This window comes from Gracilinanus agilis, chromosome 4, assembly GCF_016433145.1.
Source record: "Gracilinanus agilis isolate LMUSP501 chromosome 4, AgileGrace, whole genome shotgun sequence".
Taxonomy (NCBI): Eukaryota; Metazoa; Chordata; class Mammalia; order Didelphimorphia; family Didelphidae; genus Gracilinanus; species Gracilinanus agilis.
The window spans coordinates 81464154-81482408 of record NC_058133.1 but is presented as its reverse complement, the minus strand read 5'-3'; the positions used below and the strand labels follow the sequence as shown (position 1 = coordinate 81482408).

The window sequence follows — 18255 nt, the reverse complement described above, 5'->3', positions numbered from 1 at the left end:
AAAAAATCCTAAGTAAGGAAATTTCATACACGGAATCAAAACAGACAAGCAGACTAGTAGGTAATGGATTAGAAAGGTATGGCAGGGCAAGGTATAGAGCAGGGATGGTGGCAAGTGAGAGGGGGTACAAGAAGTACCTGTCAGCAGAGCAGGGAATGGAGGGTAGCTCTGATCCCTACCTTGCCTTCCAAGCAACCTCATGTTTTAAACTAGAGAAAAGTAATAGTAAAAGTTCTATTTGCAAAGCATTTTTTGATAAGAATTGAATTCTCTTTCTTCTCAATCTGAACTGTCCAAATTAGCTATTATCCAAGAAGTGAAACTGTAGCTGATCTCCAAAAGCAGCTTTTCCTCTTCCTCATTCCTACAGAGCCGCAACTCGTTGTAATAAAGGTATAGAAGTGTTGTTTGCAGTAGCCCTGGAACATTTTGTCCTTGTGGTTGTGAGAGTGTTGAGGGGTCCTACCCCAGCTGACGAAACAGCAAAGAAAATTCGATATCTGATCCACTGTCAGTGGTGTGAAGAGAGGATTTTTCAGAAGGATGGTAATATGGTGGAAGGTAAATAAGACTTTTAATTTCCCATTTATTTCCAATCTGATCTGTAAATAAGGTCTAAATATATCATTAACTTATACATATTATTGAGATTTGAAATGGACACTTGACTCGTTTTGTTTCCCATGTTAGAACTCCCAAAAATTTCACATGAATTTATTAAAGTGGCAATTATAAAAATATCTGCTTTCTAGCCCAAGCCTTTCCCTAATAACTGCTTACGTAGCATTTTCATTGACTGTCTCCCATACGTAGAATTCTCTCCCTCACCTCTTCCCCCTGACTTCCCTGGCTTCTTTCAAGTTCAGCTATAATCCCACCTTCTGCTGCAGGAAGTCTCCATAATCTTAGTGCATTTTTCCTGAATTTATCCCAGATTATCCTGTCTGTATCTTATTTGTACATAGTTGTTTGCTCTGACATCATCTCCTGTTAAACTATGAGCAGAGACTGTTTTTTGCCTGTCTTTGTAGTCCCACCTCTTAGCACAGTGCCTGGCACAAAGCAGGCACTTAAATATCAGTTGACTGACTTCATAGTTTGAAAAGAACTTTTACTCTTTTGGTCATGGTAGCTTTATCTTCATTTTACTCATGAGCAAGCAAAGATTGAGAGAAGTTAAGTAATTGTGCCCAAGTCATCCAGCTAAGGAGTAGAACCCAGGTCTTCTAATACCAGTTCAGTGTTCTTTCCACCAAACCTTACCATGTCTTCAACCTCACCACTTTAAGTAAAAAAGGTCAGATTACTTTTCTGCCAAAACCATGTCTAGTCTCAGAATCATAAATCTCTAATAGCCAGGAGGAACCTCAGATGCCATGTAAATGAACACTAATTTCTAGTGATTCATTTTCAGAGGCATCATTGTCCTTCCAGTCTCCCAGGTCCATACCCTTGGTCTGGTCCTAGATATCGCACTCTCCATCGTCCACACCCCTACATATCTGGTCCCTTGCCAGATCTTATCATTTCTCTCTTCACATCTGTCCCCCTTTCTCCACTCACACAGCCATTAGTTTGTCTCTCATCACATCTTACCTGGGAGATTGCAGCACCTTCTTCCAGTCCATCCCACACTGCTCTAAGGTGATTGGCCACATCACTCCTCAATGGAGCTATTTAAATCCCTACACAGCTTGGCCACAACCCATCTTTCCAACCTCATTGGACACTATTTATCATCCCCCATACTATGGACCCTTCAAACTGGCCTTCCCTCTGTTCCTGCCTTGCCACACGCTTTCTCCTGTCTCCTTGCCTTTGTGTTTGCCAGAATGAGCTCTCTTCCCCGCCTCATGAGGCCATTTCTCTAAGATGCTGCTTAAGCATTACCTTTGGCATGAAGCCTTCCTGAGCCTCAACCCCTGGAGAACAACCACAACAACAACAAAATCTAACACTTCTATGATTCTTTAAATTGTACAAAGTACTTTGTATGTATTCTCTCATTTGAATCCTCCTAGCAGCCCTGTTAGGAAAATGTTGTCCTGAAATCATCTTATGGGTAAAAATTCTGAGATTAAAAGAGTTTAAGTCAATCAGTTAGCCAACTTTGATTAAGCAGCCTCTCTATACAGTAGGGCACTGTGCTAAGCACTGGGAATGGAGAAGAACAAAAAGGCAATTGTTGCTAACAGTCCAACGAGGAGACTACCTGCAAATAAAATATAGATAAGAGATAACTGGAGGTAATGAACAGAGCAAAAATATTAGAATTAAGGGGAACCAGGGAATGATCTCTTATGAAAAAGTGAGATTTTCACTGGAACTTCAAGGAAGCCATGGAGCGGATATGAGGAAGAACAAGATTCTAGGAATGGGAGACAGCCAGTGAAAATGGACAAAGTCCAGAAGTAGATTGTCTTGTCCAGGGAACAGCAAAGACACCAGTGTCACTCATTCTCTGAGTACATGGGGGCAAATAAGTAAGGTATAAGAAGACTAGAAAGGTAAGAAGGGTCCAAATCATCAAGTGCTTTAAAAGCCAAACAGGATTTTATATTTGAACCCATAAGTGATAGGAAGTTTAATGAATAGGGGAGTGACATGGTTAGATCTGCACTTTAGGAAGATGAGTTTGACAATTCATTTGGAGGATAGACTGGAGTGGGGAGACACCTGAAGCAGGCAGATCCACTAGCAACCTACTGCAATAGGCCCAGGAGTGAGTAATGCTTGCCCACATGAGGGTGGCGATAGTGTCAGAAGAGAGAAGGGAGCATATCAGAGATTTGGCCAGATTGGATATGGAAGGTGAGAGAGTAAGGATTCAAAGATGACCTAGATTATGAACCTAAGTGACTGGTAACATGGTGGTACCCTTGAAAGAAATAAGAAAGTTTTAAAGAATTGGCCCAGTCGAATAGCTAGTAAGTATCTTGGGCAAAATTTGAATTCATTTCCAGCAAGGGGCACTGGCTATAGCATACTATCAGACTCAGTTGTTGTGATCAAATGGTTATAAAGAATAGAGAAGGGTTAGGCCACTTGAAAATACAAGGGATATAAATACAAAAGGTATAAATAAAAATTTAAGATTACTACCTGATAAGAAAATCATATTCTTTTCCTTCTTCTCCTTCAAGTGCTATCACTTCCCTTGGGCCAATAGCCCCACAACTTCTAACATTATATAGCTGCTGTTGGCCTAGAACTAGGAAAACTTAAGAGTAGGATTATGAAGACAAGCATGGTTTTAGAGGGTAGGAGAGAAAAATGGACCTATGTGCCCAGGCATTTGGGGAGGAGTTAAAAGTGTCTTATATGAAATAGCTCTCTGGGGGCTTTGGCTCTTCTAGAGTAGATTGGAAGGTGCTAAATCAACTGCCAATTTACTATGGATCCCCAGGGTAGCCTTAAAACCAGTATACAATTTCTTAATCCTCAGAACTAGAGATGACCTAAGATGATGACAGACCTCCTACAGTTTTCTAACCCAAATTAATACTCTCCAGCATTGAAATTAATCCAGTATTGAATTAGTTTCTCTAAAAACTTCTCTCAGATAGAATGTAGGTGTTGGTTTTGAGCAGGCAGTTCATAGTTTTGTTTTGGATCCTCTAGGTCCTGGCAAAAGCTTTTCTCATTCTAGTAGAGTGCATTTTAATTTACATTATACTAATCCCCCAAATGATAAATGGGCAAAAGTCATAACAGACAATTTTCAGATGAAGAAATCAAAAACATATATAGGTATATGGAAAAAATTCTCTAAATCACTACTTACTAGAGAAATGCAAACCAAAACACCTCACGTCCATCAGACTGGCTAAATAAAAGAGCAAAGTGACAAATGCTGAAGGAGATATGGAAAAATAGGGATACTGATGCACTATTGGTGGAACTGTGAACTGATCCAACCATTTTAGTGAGCGATTTGGAATTATACCCAGAGAGTTATAAAACTGTGTGATCCAAGGAGATCAGAGAAAAGGGGAAAGAACCCATATGTTCCAAAATATTCATAGCAGTTCTCTTTGTGGTGGCAAAGATTTGGAAATTGAGGGGATGTTCAATCAGTTGGGAAATAGCTGAAAAAATTGTGGAATATGATTGTGGTGGAATACTACCGTGCTATAAGAAACAATGAGAAGACCAATTCAAAAAAATTTGAAAAAAACTACCCAAGATAATAAACAGTGAAATGAGTAGAACCAGGAGAACATTATACACAGCCACAGAATTAATGCTGGAAGAATAACCTTGAAAGTTACCTCCAGAAGGTAAACAGAAAAGTGAAACATGAAAGACTTAATTTATATGAATGTGTTAGTCTCCTAAACTATATCTTCTGTGATATGGGCAGGGTGGAGGAGAGCCTGAGATACTTGTGGATGGCATTTATTATGTAAATGAAAAAGAATAAACCAGACATATAGGATGTTGGCGATTTCATTTGTGTGCAATCTTCTTTTTCTTTGTATCTGGAAATGCTTGTTTTGTTTGGTTTTATAAAATTTAGCATCAGTTTTTTTAACATATACTCAATACTCCAATGGCCAGGGTGGAGGATGGGGAGGATTCCTTTGATTTCTCATATCCTGTACCTCTTTTTCATCTTCTTTCTACAGAAAACCCTTATAGACAACTGCCGTGTGACTGCCATGGAAGCATGCCTGGAAAGACAGCAATAGAACTTGGTCCTTTATGGTATGTACCTGAGAATGAAATAATAGACCCAATTGCTCTTAATAGCCAAGATCTAATTCTTAGGGATAGGGGCAGACATAAATCTAAAAAAATTTTAAAGACTATTAAATATGGCCACCATTTTCTTTATACTTCAACTCTCCTCTCTTGAACATATCTAGCTGCTATCAGTGTTAAATAAGAGTACAAGAAGAAAATAGCCTAGATGAGTGCCTAGGGCAGCTAAGGTTGCAGTAGGATAGGGTCTGGACTCAGGAAGTCCAGAGGTCAAATGCTTCCTCAGACACTTACTAGCTGTGTGATCCTGGCTGAGTCACTTAACCTCTGCCTCAATTTCCTCATCTGTAAAATGGAGGTAATAACACCTACCTCACTGGATTGTTTTGAGCATCCAATTGGATAATAATTATCAAGTGCTTAGCACACAATGTCTGGCATGTAGTAAGTGTTACATAAATGTTCTGTATTATCATTATTATTAGAATTCAGGAACAAGAGAATTAGTCTCTTAAGTTGGCTCTATATGCTTGGCAGAAGCTTTTAAAAACATATAATTATAAAACTAAAATGTACTTTTTAAAGGTTTCTCTTTCACCTCTGACACAGCAGCAGTTTTAGTGGACTTCACAACACAAGGAGAGGTGAAATGTGTGCCACATGCTATAGTAGAAATTCCCCCCAGCCCAGAAGTCTGGAGACCTCTGTTCTGTGCTCTCTCCCCATGACTTAGTAGGACCATCCCGCCCAGCAAGACACTTATTTTTTCTGGTTTTTACCTGCAAAGTCAGGTTGAAGATTAATCAGTTTTATACATATAACCTATAGCAGATCACTTGCCATCTTGGGAAGGGAGAGAGAGAACTTGGAGTGCAAAATGTCAGAAAACATGCTAAAAACTATTTATCCATGTTAATGGGAGGGTATTACTGAGGGGAAAAAAAGAGTAAGACAGTTTTTAAAGTATCTTCTACCACTAACATTTAGGAGAGAGCATCATCTGGTGCAGAGAGGATGAAGCTAGACTCCAGAGAGGCCTCAGTTCAAATTCCACCTCTTGAGTGTGTCATTCATTTGTTGGCCTCAGATTCATGTTTATGAGCCTACCCTCTAGACTTTTAGAAAAGATCATATGAGAAAGCATGGAAGATAGTATGGATGGAATGGAGGAAAAACTCTGGCAGAGGAGCCTGGCTCCTCATCTTGCTCATGCCACCGATTCCCTGTGTGTCAGATATTCTTCACCTCATTGAGCTTCAGTTTCTTCATTGGTTAACAGATCAGACTCTTAAACTTAATGCTTATTGTTCCCAGTTATCCCTCTTGATCTGAATAACAAAATTAAAAGTCTTCTGTGCTTTCAAATACTTGAATATCACTGTCACATATTCTCCAATCTTCTCTCTAGGTTAAATCACCATAAAAGACAGCATTGTACAGAGAAAAGGCTTAAGGTCTGAAATCTGATGACCTGGATTGAAATCCTAGCTCTACCTCTAATTACCTATCTGGTCTTGTACTAGTCACACTGGCCTGATGTTCCACATCTTTGTCATCTAAATATTACAGGGGTTGTAGTAGATGACCTAAATTCCCTTTGGGCTCCATATGATCCTATAATCCTTTCAAATATTCCTTTTATGCCGTGGTTTTATAAGGCCCCTCACCATTATTCTAATCACTCAACTCCCTCTATGTTCGTACTTGTCAATATCATTCCCTATTCTGGATTTGGTCTGATTGGAGCAGAGTACAATAAGACAGTAACCTAAGTGATATTGAATATTTTATTCTTATGAATGTAACCTAAAATCTTTTTTAACTTTTGCAGCTGCCATGTCACACTTTTGACTCACTGATTTTACAGTCCATTAAAAACTCCAATGTCTTGTTCACATGAATTGTTGTATAGTCATCCAATACTCCAATACATTAAGCATCTGAATTTATTTTTTCAAACATAAGTAGTTTATTATTTTTAATTATATAACTTTTTAGGACCAACACAGAACAGTAATGCCTCCTTCCAAGTTACTTCCATTTACTTTACATTTATTGCCATTTATGGTATACTCTTATTTTCAGATGTATTGTAAAGCATTTTTTCATTTAGAATAATCTCTAAAGGGAGAGACTCTTATATTTCTTTGAGTCTCCAGCATTCACAGGAAGGCTGCTTTACACACTGCAGAAACAAGAGATTTCTTTTTCCTGACTAATCCTAATATAGGTTTATTATTAAGCACTTGAACTAAGATCATAAAAAAGACTATAGCCCAGATTCATAACAAGCAAATTTCAAATTGAATAATAAATTCTGCCTATTGAATATTAGCACTCCCAGTATCATGTAATTTGGTCAGTGATTAAATAATAGAGTTCTTTTCCTTTAAAAACTATATGCATTTCTCAAGCTCAGTGTTCATTTTATTTTCTTTATTTGTCCAGGTCAGGTTCCCTCTTTAATACCGGCTTTCTCCGAAGAATGCTATTTGAAGCAGTTCAGCATGGTTTAGACGACATTCAGCCCCTAATAAAGACTTTAATCTGTGAAGCAGAGTGCACCACTCTAAAACAGTTTTCAATTCATGCACCTACAAGTCTCAATAAGCAAGGTGACTAAGGAAATTACGTAGCACTCACCAAAAATATTTTATCTTTATTGGAATCTGCATTAGTTTTATAATGAAGCAATTAGCTCTTATGCTTTCAACCAAGACTCCTTTTTCAGAATGATTAGAGGGGAAATTTTTACAGTTATCAGAAACAACTACATACATTAGCAAATATGAATTCTCAAAGGAAGTGGATAATTCTCTACAGCAGTGGTCTGCATATTGACTTTAGAAATCACATGCTTGGGGCAGCTGGGTAGCTCAGTGGAGTGAGAGTCAGGCCTAGAGACAGGGGGTCCTAGGTTCAAATCCGGCCTCAGCCACTTCCCAGCTGTGTGACCCTGGGCAAGTCACTTGACCCCCATTGCCCACCCTTACCAATCTTCCACATATGAGACAATACACCGAAGTACAAGGGTTTAAAAAAAAATCACATGCTAACATTATCAATGTTCTATTGTTTTTTATTTATTTTGTTAAATGTTTCCGAATTACATTTTAATATGGTCAGGCCATACTCCAAACTACATATTTGGCACTGCTGGTCTACAATAATGAAAAATACCTAAATTTACAAAATAAGAGATTTTAACAATCCCAGAAGGAAAAATTAAGCAACACATAAATAAACATCTGAAGAAAAAAAAATTCCTGGTTCCCTTGGATTTACAAATGAATGCTATTAAATGTTTAAAGAACAATTAATTCTTTTGAAAATTCCTTTGAAAAATGTAGGACCAAGTAACTCTTTGTTTCAAGTCACAGTGTTGGCTAAAGATCACAATATGCATCAAATAATTTGTGTTAGTGCCTAATCGGAGGAACAAAACAAGGATAGCTTTAGTTGATGGATTATTCTAAAGTAGAAGTTAAACGCTCTTTGTTATTTAATTAACCTCACTCCCCCACCTGTAGAAAAATGATTGTTATGGGTCATGAGAGCAATCTGCAAATTTCTATAGGATCTTTTGGGTCTTATCCAAGTAACTCTAAAAAATCGTCATGTTATATTATGGCTAGCCCTTGATTAAGAGGAGGGACTGTTATCCTTTTCTTCCTTCTATATATTCAAAAGTAATTCGTCTTAAAAAATCGGGTTGGGAAGTGGGGAGCCAACATCAGTGATTTCATATTTAATAGAATTTTTGTTGTCACTATCATTTTAAAAATAAATATTTCATTCCCGTTTGTTCTTTATCTTTTAGAGGAATGTGGTGTAGTTATTAAAACTCCAGATACTGGAACAGATTATTATGTTGTGCATGGTATGTATTTTTATTTATCATAAAAGAAAAAAATATAGCAAAAGCTTGTTTATCCCACATTCTGCTCATCGATAGTATCTTACTAGCAACTATATACTTATCTAGCCTAATAATATTTGGATGTATCTAAAAAGCCTTGATTGTTTAGCATCTAGTTGGAAGGAGAAACATAAAATAGTCAACATGTATGGAGTAGCGATAATTAACCTCCAGGAAACTTTGCATTTGTTTCATGTTTATCATTTTAGCTCTGTGTGGAAAGGCAAGTCTCAGCCCCCATTTTGCTTTTGAGGAAACTGAGGATTAGAAGTTCAGTGATTTGCTCAAAGAGCTTGGGGAGTTAAACTACAATATCCAACCTCAACACAAGTCTTTTGATTCTTGAGTCCAACAATTTATATAATGATAATATAGTATATTATTAGTGTATCCTTAAGAATTTTTTTCTTATTAGAGTAAATTTAAAACAGGCTTTAGTTGGCACAGCACAACTCCCTATTTCTTGTTTAAGACACTGTACTGCACAAGATCTTCTATAAACAGGCTGTCCTATAGAACTTTGAAGAAAGTAGACCAACGTTTCTATGTTTCAGGAAAGAGGAAAAGTAATGAAATATGTAGAAATGCCACCAAAAAACAAAAGGCGGATGTTAACGCGGAGCACCCTCCCTTCTACTACAACATCCACAGACACAGTATCAAAGGAATGAACATGCCCAAGTAAGGGAGGGAGGGGGGCAGAAGGGGCGGGGCAGAGGGGCGGGGCCAGGCATCCCGGAGGATTCTGGGGCACTGAGGCTCTTTTTTTCTCTCTGGCAGGTTAAACAAGTTCCTGCAGTACCTTTCCCAAGCGGGCTTCCGTGTGAGCCGCACCCATTTTGACCCCATGGGTGTGCGGACCGACGCACCCCTGAGCCAATTCAAGGCCATCCTGGCCAAGTACAGCACGCCCACCTATGGCGGGGCGCAGTCAGAGGGCCACGTGCCTTCAGCAGCTGACGAGGCTGGGGCAGACTCCGTTCCCATGGCCGTGGACGGTGAAGCGGAAGGGGCGGCTGGGCTGGACAGACCCGGGGAGGAGAGCTCAGCCCCAGATGACCAGGCCAACACTTGGAGAGCGCCTGTTCTGTGATCCCCGGATGCGGCAAATACAAAGGAGCGCGCCTGTTTTTATATGGAAACCTGGGCAGTTTCTACCTTTTTAAGTTGGTTGGGAGAGCTATGCTTTGAAACTTTCTTATTCTAAAGGAGACAGTTTCAGAATTTTACAGATGTTTCATGATGCAGATTGTGTGGTACTGCCATGACCCCCGGCTACTTTGCCGGTGGCTTAAAATACACTGGATTGCTTGTTACCCCAGTCTATTCACGTTTGTGGTCAACAAACCTTTTATAGGGCGGATGGAGGGAACCCCAAGCCTGGACGCATGACCCTGACCCAGAGCTTACAGGCATTCCTTCTGGGCCTACAGTGGAGGAGCTCAAATACGGGCCCTGCTCCTGGGCCTATCACTCACTGGCCAGTCAGACGGCTTCTTTGTGCCAAAGGCAGAAATGACAGGCATTTTATGAGGGAGAGGGATGAGTGCAACAATTTCTACTTATGCAATTGAGGCTTTTTTATTATTATTATTATGTAATACATCAGGTACCAGACTTATTAGACACAGTAAGAGACCAACAAGTGAATGATCTCATTGCCTTAGGCACTGCATAAACACTCATTAATCTGGTTGACTACCTTTCAAAAGAAAAAATATGTAATCTTATGAAGTGATTTTTTTCAGTGTTAAACATTATATAAAAAGCATTTTATATAAGCATCAGAGTGTAAAAAGACTAACATTAAGGGTTCAGTTCAATTCATTGGATGAAGAGCCAGACCTGGAGACAGGGGTCCTGAGTTCTAATGTGGCCTCGGATACCTTCTAGCTATGTGACCCTGGACAAGTCACTCAACCCCAGTTGCTTAGCCCACATTTCTCTTCTGCCTTGGAATCAATACTTAGTATTGATTCTAAGGGATAAGGTAAGAGGTTTTTGTTTTTCTTTTAAAGACTAAAAGTAGTTTTAGAAATTTGGATTTGTTTTTTAATTTTTCTATTTCCTCTCATTTGAAGATTTTTTTTGGAACAAAAAAATTTGGAATATGTTTTTCTGCTCTTTTATCCTTTCAAATGATTGCATTACTTTTAAGAAAATATTAGCATTTTGCTTTTGAAAGAGCTTTTTAGGACTCTTAAGATTTAAGTAACATCATAAGTTGTTCCAAAACTAGAAGCCTCTTCCCCCTTTATTGAAGGTTATTAAGCTATTTTTCCACCAACTTTTTGTACACTCTCCAAAGTCCTAGAGCTTGCTTTTAAGAGAAGCATTTTGGAGAGGGAAGAGGCCAGTGTGTGATTTCACTGGTGTGGGAAACTGTTGATGAGAAAACTCCCTCTACCAATACAGACCTACAGTTGTTCTTAGAGTTCCCTTTGGCACTGAAGAGTTAAATGACTGGCCCAGGGTCACATAGCTGGTATGTGTCAGTGGCCAAACTTGAACCCTGTGTTCTAGCCACTAAGCCACCCTCTCATAAAAGCAGCTAAATAAGTTAATGGTTATTCCTTAATTTCAATCCATTGACATTTCAAAAAGGACTGGGTACTTGGACTTAGCATATTTTCAATGCATTGTTGTTCTCTGATTTCTCAAAGTTGTTATGCTTAATGAACAAATCATTCACTATGCAAAAGTCATTCCCATAGTTCATTATCATTTTGCAAGCCCAGGTTTTCTCCTGAAGCATTAGCTTCAGTTTATATCTACGATGTAGTGGCCTTCAAATGAAAATAAATGGTTACAGAATATCTTGACAGTTCCTTGAAGCTTACTTGTTACAGGAAATAAGTAGTCCAGTCAGCGATGGCCGGAAAAAAGTCTATTGATTTGTATAAAACCTAGCATACAACTATCATTTAAATACCTGGTTCTGATGCTTCATGGTATAGCATTCCTGGAGAACTTTCATGAACATTCATGATGTCTAGAGCTATCAGTGAATACCAAGCCTTATCCTCTGGGCTCCATGTCCCCTTTTAATGTTTTTTAGACCCTCCCACTATGATGTCCTTCACTGTCCAGCTCAAATGTACCTTTCTCCAAAACAGCTTCTTCACCCACAGGTAAAATTCCACTCTCAACTATGATACTGTCAAGTCTTCAGCTCTTAAAACCTTAACTCTCTGTACTCCCTATTCTTTCCTATCCAAATTAGCCACCAAGCTTGGTCACAACCTCCTTCATATTTGGAGCATTTACATTTTACTGAATTTCAAGATTAGAGGAGAACTAAGCAACTATCTAGCCCAATCTATATGCAAAAAAGGACCCTTTCTACAACATATCCAGCAAGTTGCCAAAAGACCTCTGAAGCAAAGGCCCCCAGGGCTCCCAAGATACTTGAGGATAATATTCTTAGGATGTCCTCCCTTACATCAACCCTGAATTGGCCTCATCGATGCCCACCCTTTTCATTCCTAATTGTGTGTGCCCTCAAGAATCAGTAAGAACAACTCTTAAACTCTTCCACACTGGATTCCATACACTAATAATAATCCTAATAAAAGCCCCAATTCCTTCATTTTGTATGTGGTGTGGAATTGCAGTCCTTCATCCTGGTTGCTCTCCTAGGATTGTACTCTAGTTTATCAATACCTTTCCTAAGATGTGCTCAGAACTGAGCACGGTATTTCAGATGGATTCTGACCAGGGCCAAGCATAGACCTGGATTATCTCATTTCTAAAAGTTATGCCTCTTGATGCATCCTAAGATCAAATTGACTTTTTTAACTGCTTTATTACAATGATTCATCAAATTTTCAGGCCACCAAAGCCCTCAGATCTTTTTCAAATCAACTTCTGATCCATTTTTGGAACCTATCTATTTTATCACTTTAGATTTATTCTTCAGGTTTAGCTTGGAGAGGCAGTGTCAAATAGTGTATCAAATTAGAGGTCCTCATTGCCTCTCCCTTCTAGTGATCTTATCCAGTTGGGCCTACTGTTCTGGACTGTCATCCTTTTGAATTTTGTGTCTGGAATTAGATTTCTTGCAGTTATCTCATCTGAGAATGCCTTTCAAGTTACTGACCTTTCCTTTTATGATAATAAGGATTAAACCTACCCTGCCCATTTTTAGATTTAATCACCAAAAGTGTAAACACCACCACTTAATTCTCAAGTGGGGAGGTCTGTAACATATGTGTGTAAGAGTGGGTGATGAAAAAAATAAAATCAATAATAACAAAAAAAGAGTGGGTGATGAATCAAAATTGACTAACTGCCCCCTGGGCAGTCCTAAGCAAAGCATCTGTTGTAATTGGACACATAAACTAGAAGGAAGGCACAGGAATTGATGCAAAAGAAGCACTTTTAAAAGGGAATGACAACTTCCTGTGAGTCAGTTCTGCTCTTCTCTTCAGCCTGGAACTGACAACAAATGTCCCTTCATCCTCAATATTTTCCTCTTTCCTTCCATCTTCTAATAATCAACAAAACCTGGCTTCTTCCCAACTCTTGACAATTTTGCTGTGGTACCCTCCCCAGTACTGGCTACATTTTCTCTCTTGCCCTTCCCTTTTCAGGCTGAAACAGTTCTCTCCTTCCTGGGGATTCTCCTTCAAATACCCTAACCACTGAGTTTCTCAACCTACTCAGTTCCTACTGTTCTCTATCTCAGGCACATAAAAGGTCTTGCCATCATTCCCAAATGCATCACCTCCATATTCAAGAATTCTGAAATCCCTCCCCTTATCTGGCCATAATCTATTGACTTTCCATCTCTCCTTCTGCCTTTTCTTACTAAACCCTTCTCTTTTTGTCCACACCATAAGCTCCAATCCCTTGACCAACTCTTCAGTTCTCTCCCAGGCATTCACTACTACACTTAGCTGTTCTCCTCTTTCCCCTGTCTTGACCTGCTGGTAAAGCATTTCAACTCTTACACTGCCTCTTCTGTTGAGTCCCTGGCCTCCTTATAATATACCGATTGTTCTCTGTAAAAACTCAGCCTTCCAGCTGTGTGACCCTGGGCAAGTCACTTGACCCCCATTGCCCACCCTTCCCACTCTTCCACTTAGGAGCCAATACACAGAAGTTAAGGGTTTAAAAATGTAAAAAAAAAAAAAAAAAAAAAAAAAAAAAGCCTTAAATTGCTCCCACCATCTACCACCTTGTTCTATGCTGTTGAACAAAAGTGGAGAAAATCATGACCATTCTAACTGGGTCCATTCACAGCTACTAGGCAATCCTACACCTTATCGCCCTACCACTGCCCTTATCAACCTACTATCCCAGCCTCCACAGTGGCTCTTCCAATCTTTCCTCAAACTCCCTGTAAATCTCTGATACCTAAACCCTTTCAGCTGAGAACTTTGCTTCATTTTTCAGGGGGAAAAAATGGCCATGTCATGAGTTCCCTCTTCTACTTTCTTCCTCATCTGCTATCAACCCCATATGCTTTCTGCCATTATCTCACCCTTCACCCTTATCTTGCATGAAGTGACCACTTTCCTCCTTACCAATGCAAACTCCCTTCCACCTGCACTAGCAATCCCAATTCCATCCCATCTCCTCCAACGGATCGCCCCTCTATCCCCCACCACCACCACTCATCACTTACCTTCAGCTTCTGTCTCCTGGCCCCTTCTCTATCCCTCTAAAAAATGTCCATATCTCCTCTTCCTCATCCAGATGGGAAGGTCTAAAAAACCTTCACCTGATTCTTCCATCACCACTATTGTCCTATCTATCTCTTCTGCCCTTTGTAGCTAAATTTCTTGAGGCCATCTACAATAGATGGCTCTGCTCTCACTTCAAAACTCCTTGCAATCTGAATTCTGACTTCATCATTCCACCTAAACTGACTTCTCCAAAGTTGCCAGTGGCATCCACTGGTCTTTCCTCAATCCTTATATTATAAGAAATGCTTATTGCCTGACTGACTGCTTGAACTTATAATGACTATTCTTTGGGTCTGACCATGCAGCCACTAATTAAATCATGTAGCCATCTAATTAAACTATTATTTAACCCATATCTCCATCTTTTCCATAAGAAAGGCATAAGATCTGATTAAATGTTTTGATAAGTTTAGGTAAACCATCTATATCATTTCCCTGAAATATTGGCTTGTAAATATTGTCAAAAAGGGAAAATAAAGTTAATGTAGACCAATTCTTGATGAAATTATACAGGCTCTTTGTGATCACATTCTTTACTAGATGTTCACTATTTTTTCATCAATAATGTCCTTGAATTTTGCCAAAAGTTTTAAATCAAGCTCATAAGCTCAGTTTTTTATTTCCACTCTTTCCTTATTTAAAAAAAAAAAAATTTAGACATTGACCTTAGAGGATCCTGAACTACTTCCATGTTTTTCCACATTCTTTCAAGTATCACTGATAGCATCTCACCAACCTTATCTGCCAGTTCTTCCAATACACCAAGGTATGGTTCATGTGAACTGGATAACTAGCTCCATCCAGGGCCCCGAGGGACACTCTTATCATCTTACTTCTTTGAAGATTCAATCTCCTATTGGCCACTTTTGTTCTTTTTTTTTCTAGGCCAGAGTTCTTTTTCCTGGTCAGGACACAAAAGGAACTTGGGAATTGAACAGCTTTATCTTCCTTATGGTTACCCCTTTTTGCTTCTACCCTGCCAGAATGGTTTATAAACTTTCATCATCCATGGCTTTCCCTCACATTTGGAATTTTGTGTGCAGTTCTGAGTACCCAATTTAGGATAGAACATTATCAGCCCTGGCAAGCAGACTCAGGTAATGCCATATGAGGCCTCCTTTAAGAAACTCAGGTATTCATGTTGAGAAGGTCCAGACAGAAAAACTAAAACTGCTTGTATTACATTGCTCTGCTACTCAGAAAGCTTCAGTGGCTTTCCATAGGGGATAGGACACAAACTGAGATTTCTGGTTCTTGATACAAGATCCTGTGCACAACCTGACCCTCCTCTGTTTTCCTGTCATTACTCTTTTACACAAATCCTGTATTCAAGGGAAAATATCATTCCTTACAACAGTAGCCAATGATATTGTTAGCCTCTCTGGCATCCTTTAAAGTTCCAAATCCCACCTTCACAAAGCCTTTTCCATCCCTTAATTCTGGTGCCTTCCCTCTTTTATTTATTTCCTATGTGACTCGTTTTCCCACATGTATAGGCTCAGAAAAGTCTTTGTTCATATTCCCTCTGCCTGAAGTTAACAGCACAGCCGCTTTCTTCCCCAACATTATGATCTACACCTTCCTTCAAGGATAAACTGATATCTTCCATCAACTTTCAGCTTTTAGAACAAGACCATACGTAACAGGCATTTTCATTTGTCCTTAGTTCTATAAAAACAACAAAAAAAATGCTCTCAAATATAAAATATAAATAAAAAATATACAAAAAATATAAAATATTTTTAAAAGTCCTCAAAATGCTACAATCTAGTTAACTGGCATTTATCCAAATAGGATTCAACTTCTGTAAATTCTACCTTCTTTGAAAATTCGGGCAGTTTATAAAATGGATGTTTAATATTTAAACCACTAAAGATTTAGTGTAGACATTAATCTCATTGTCTGTAAAATGGGGGATCGGACTAGATGATTTCTAAGGCCCTTTCCAACTCTAACTTCCATGATCCAGGGTGAAATAGTAAGAGGTTAAGAATATCAAATTGGTATCTTGCTAGGAAACAATTTCAATGTGAACTGTGGACATCCCCCCCAATTTAGTATGTTCAAACTTCTGATATGACACTATGCTTATCTTGGGATCAAAAGAGCTAAGTTGGAGTCTGTCACACAAAGGAAAGCCATATCTTTCCTTGTCTCACTAATTCTAATTTTTCCTTACTACCCAAAATCTCTCTGAAATTTGATTTATTTTAGAAGAAGATAAATGGGACTTACTGAATTAACATTTGAAGTATACTGAGACACTCTCAGAAAGGAGGGAAAGGTAGAAATAACAGAACAGACCTTACAAGTAGAACTGAGTAATCTGAAGATTTTAAAAAGTAGATAAAATGGAATATGGTTCTAATGCCCTCAAACAGCATCTAGAAGCTCTGAATTTCTATAAAAAAGTGGTCACTCATTTGGATTCCACAACTACATGGGAATGTGAAATACCTTTTGCAATCATGTCTACTTGTTTTACACATGATATTAAATCGTCAAAAGGCCATCACTTATCTCTAACTCTTCCAAACAATCTTTGGAAATGATGGCAGGGCACCTTTCTTGAATACCTTTAAGGCAAATTTTTTCTCATTTAAAAAAAGACAAATAGTCCATATATTATAATTATAGTGGGATCTTATCTTTTCTACATCTTCTGAGCAATTGTGGGACTATAAAATGTAATCTGCCATAGTATATAATTTTCAAAAGCTGCCTTTTTCCTTACACCTTCAGCAAAGAATATACAGATTATTCTGAAATTTCCTATAGATGATAAAAGTTGAACAATAGAATTCACTGATATTTTTTCTGTTAATTTCTCTTGCAACTGTTTGGTATCAAAGCATCAGATCTGGACACCAAACTTTAAATTACTTCAAAATAAACCACATGTAAATTACTTTGGGGCAGCTACATGATGCATTTGTGGTTAGAGCTCTTAGCCTGGCATCAGGAAGACCTGAATTCAAATCCTGTCTCATTTTATGAATTATGACCCTGAGCAAGTCACTTACCTCGTTTGCCTCCTTTCTTCATCTGTAAAATGAGTTTAAGTAAATGGCAAACCACTCCAGTATCTTTGCCAAGAAAACCTTAATGAAGTCACCAAGAGTCAAAAACAACTGAATAAACAAATCACTATTATACCCAAAACATCCTTATTTATCTGACTTCTAGAAGTCTTGAATTTACAACTTGTTTACAGGGCTATAGCTCTAGAATCTAGATAATGGGATTACAGATGAGCAACTAGAAAAGACTTAGGGGAGATCCAGTCCAATCCCCCTTATTTTCTAAAGATGAGGAAACCAAGGCACAGAAATGGCTTGCCTATGGCCAGAGAGGCAATTCAAATTCTGAGATTTGAACCCGGGTCTTCCCAATTCCAAGGCCAAAGGACCCCCAAAACCAATTAGTGTAAGCCTGCCATTTTGCAAATAAGGAGACTCATTCCCAAGGACACACAGGTAAAGGGGTGGGAGTTGAATTTAACTCTGAACTGTGGATGATCTTTATACAAAACTAATTGCATTCTAACTATAAAGTAATGCCTCCTTTTCCTGTCACCAGGGGAAATGGCAGCCACATAAATGAATTTTCCTAATCACTGAAGTTTCTAAAATATTCTTATGAACTGTGCCTTCTTAAACGGACTACCGTACTCCCTAACCTTCATAGTTCTCAGAATTGTGAAGAGCTGCCCCTGGGCTAACTCCGTCCTGCTTTCCCTCCCTACCGATGGAAGAAGAGGGGAGTCTGGCTTCCGTTTTGTCTGTGGTGCTTCACAGGCAGAAACGTTTAAGGCAAGACCTCCCTGAGGAAAAGATGAAAGAAGGAAATTCTTCAAGTTGGTATTCGTGTTAGGCTTCTCTCTTAAGCCAGTGAAAATTCTCCAAGGATTTCAGGCTGCAACAGAAAGTCAGAGCAGAGGAA

General features: G+C 38.8%; 1 protein-coding gene across 1 annotated transcript in view; it reads left to right on the top strand.

Moving 5' to 3' along the window:
• The window catches only part of TRMT1L (tRNA methyltransferase 1 like), a 44598-nt gene extending 34433 nt beyond the window's left edge, over window positions 1-10165 (top strand). Inside the window, exons 11-16 of the mRNA XM_044672638.1 lie at window positions 371-561; window positions 4629-4707; window positions 7153-7319; window positions 8525-8584; window positions 9178-9304; window positions 9404-10165. Coding sequence (XP_044528573.1) covers window positions 371-561; window positions 4629-4707; window positions 7153-7319; window positions 8525-8584; window positions 9178-9304; window positions 9404-9716 — 937 coding nt within the window. The 3' untranslated portion in view covers window positions 9717-10165. The remainder of the gene's footprint in view (window positions 1-370; window positions 562-4628; window positions 4708-7152; window positions 7320-8524; window positions 8585-9177; window positions 9305-9403) is intronic.
• The last annotated feature ends 8090 nt before the right edge of the window (window positions 10166-18255 follow it).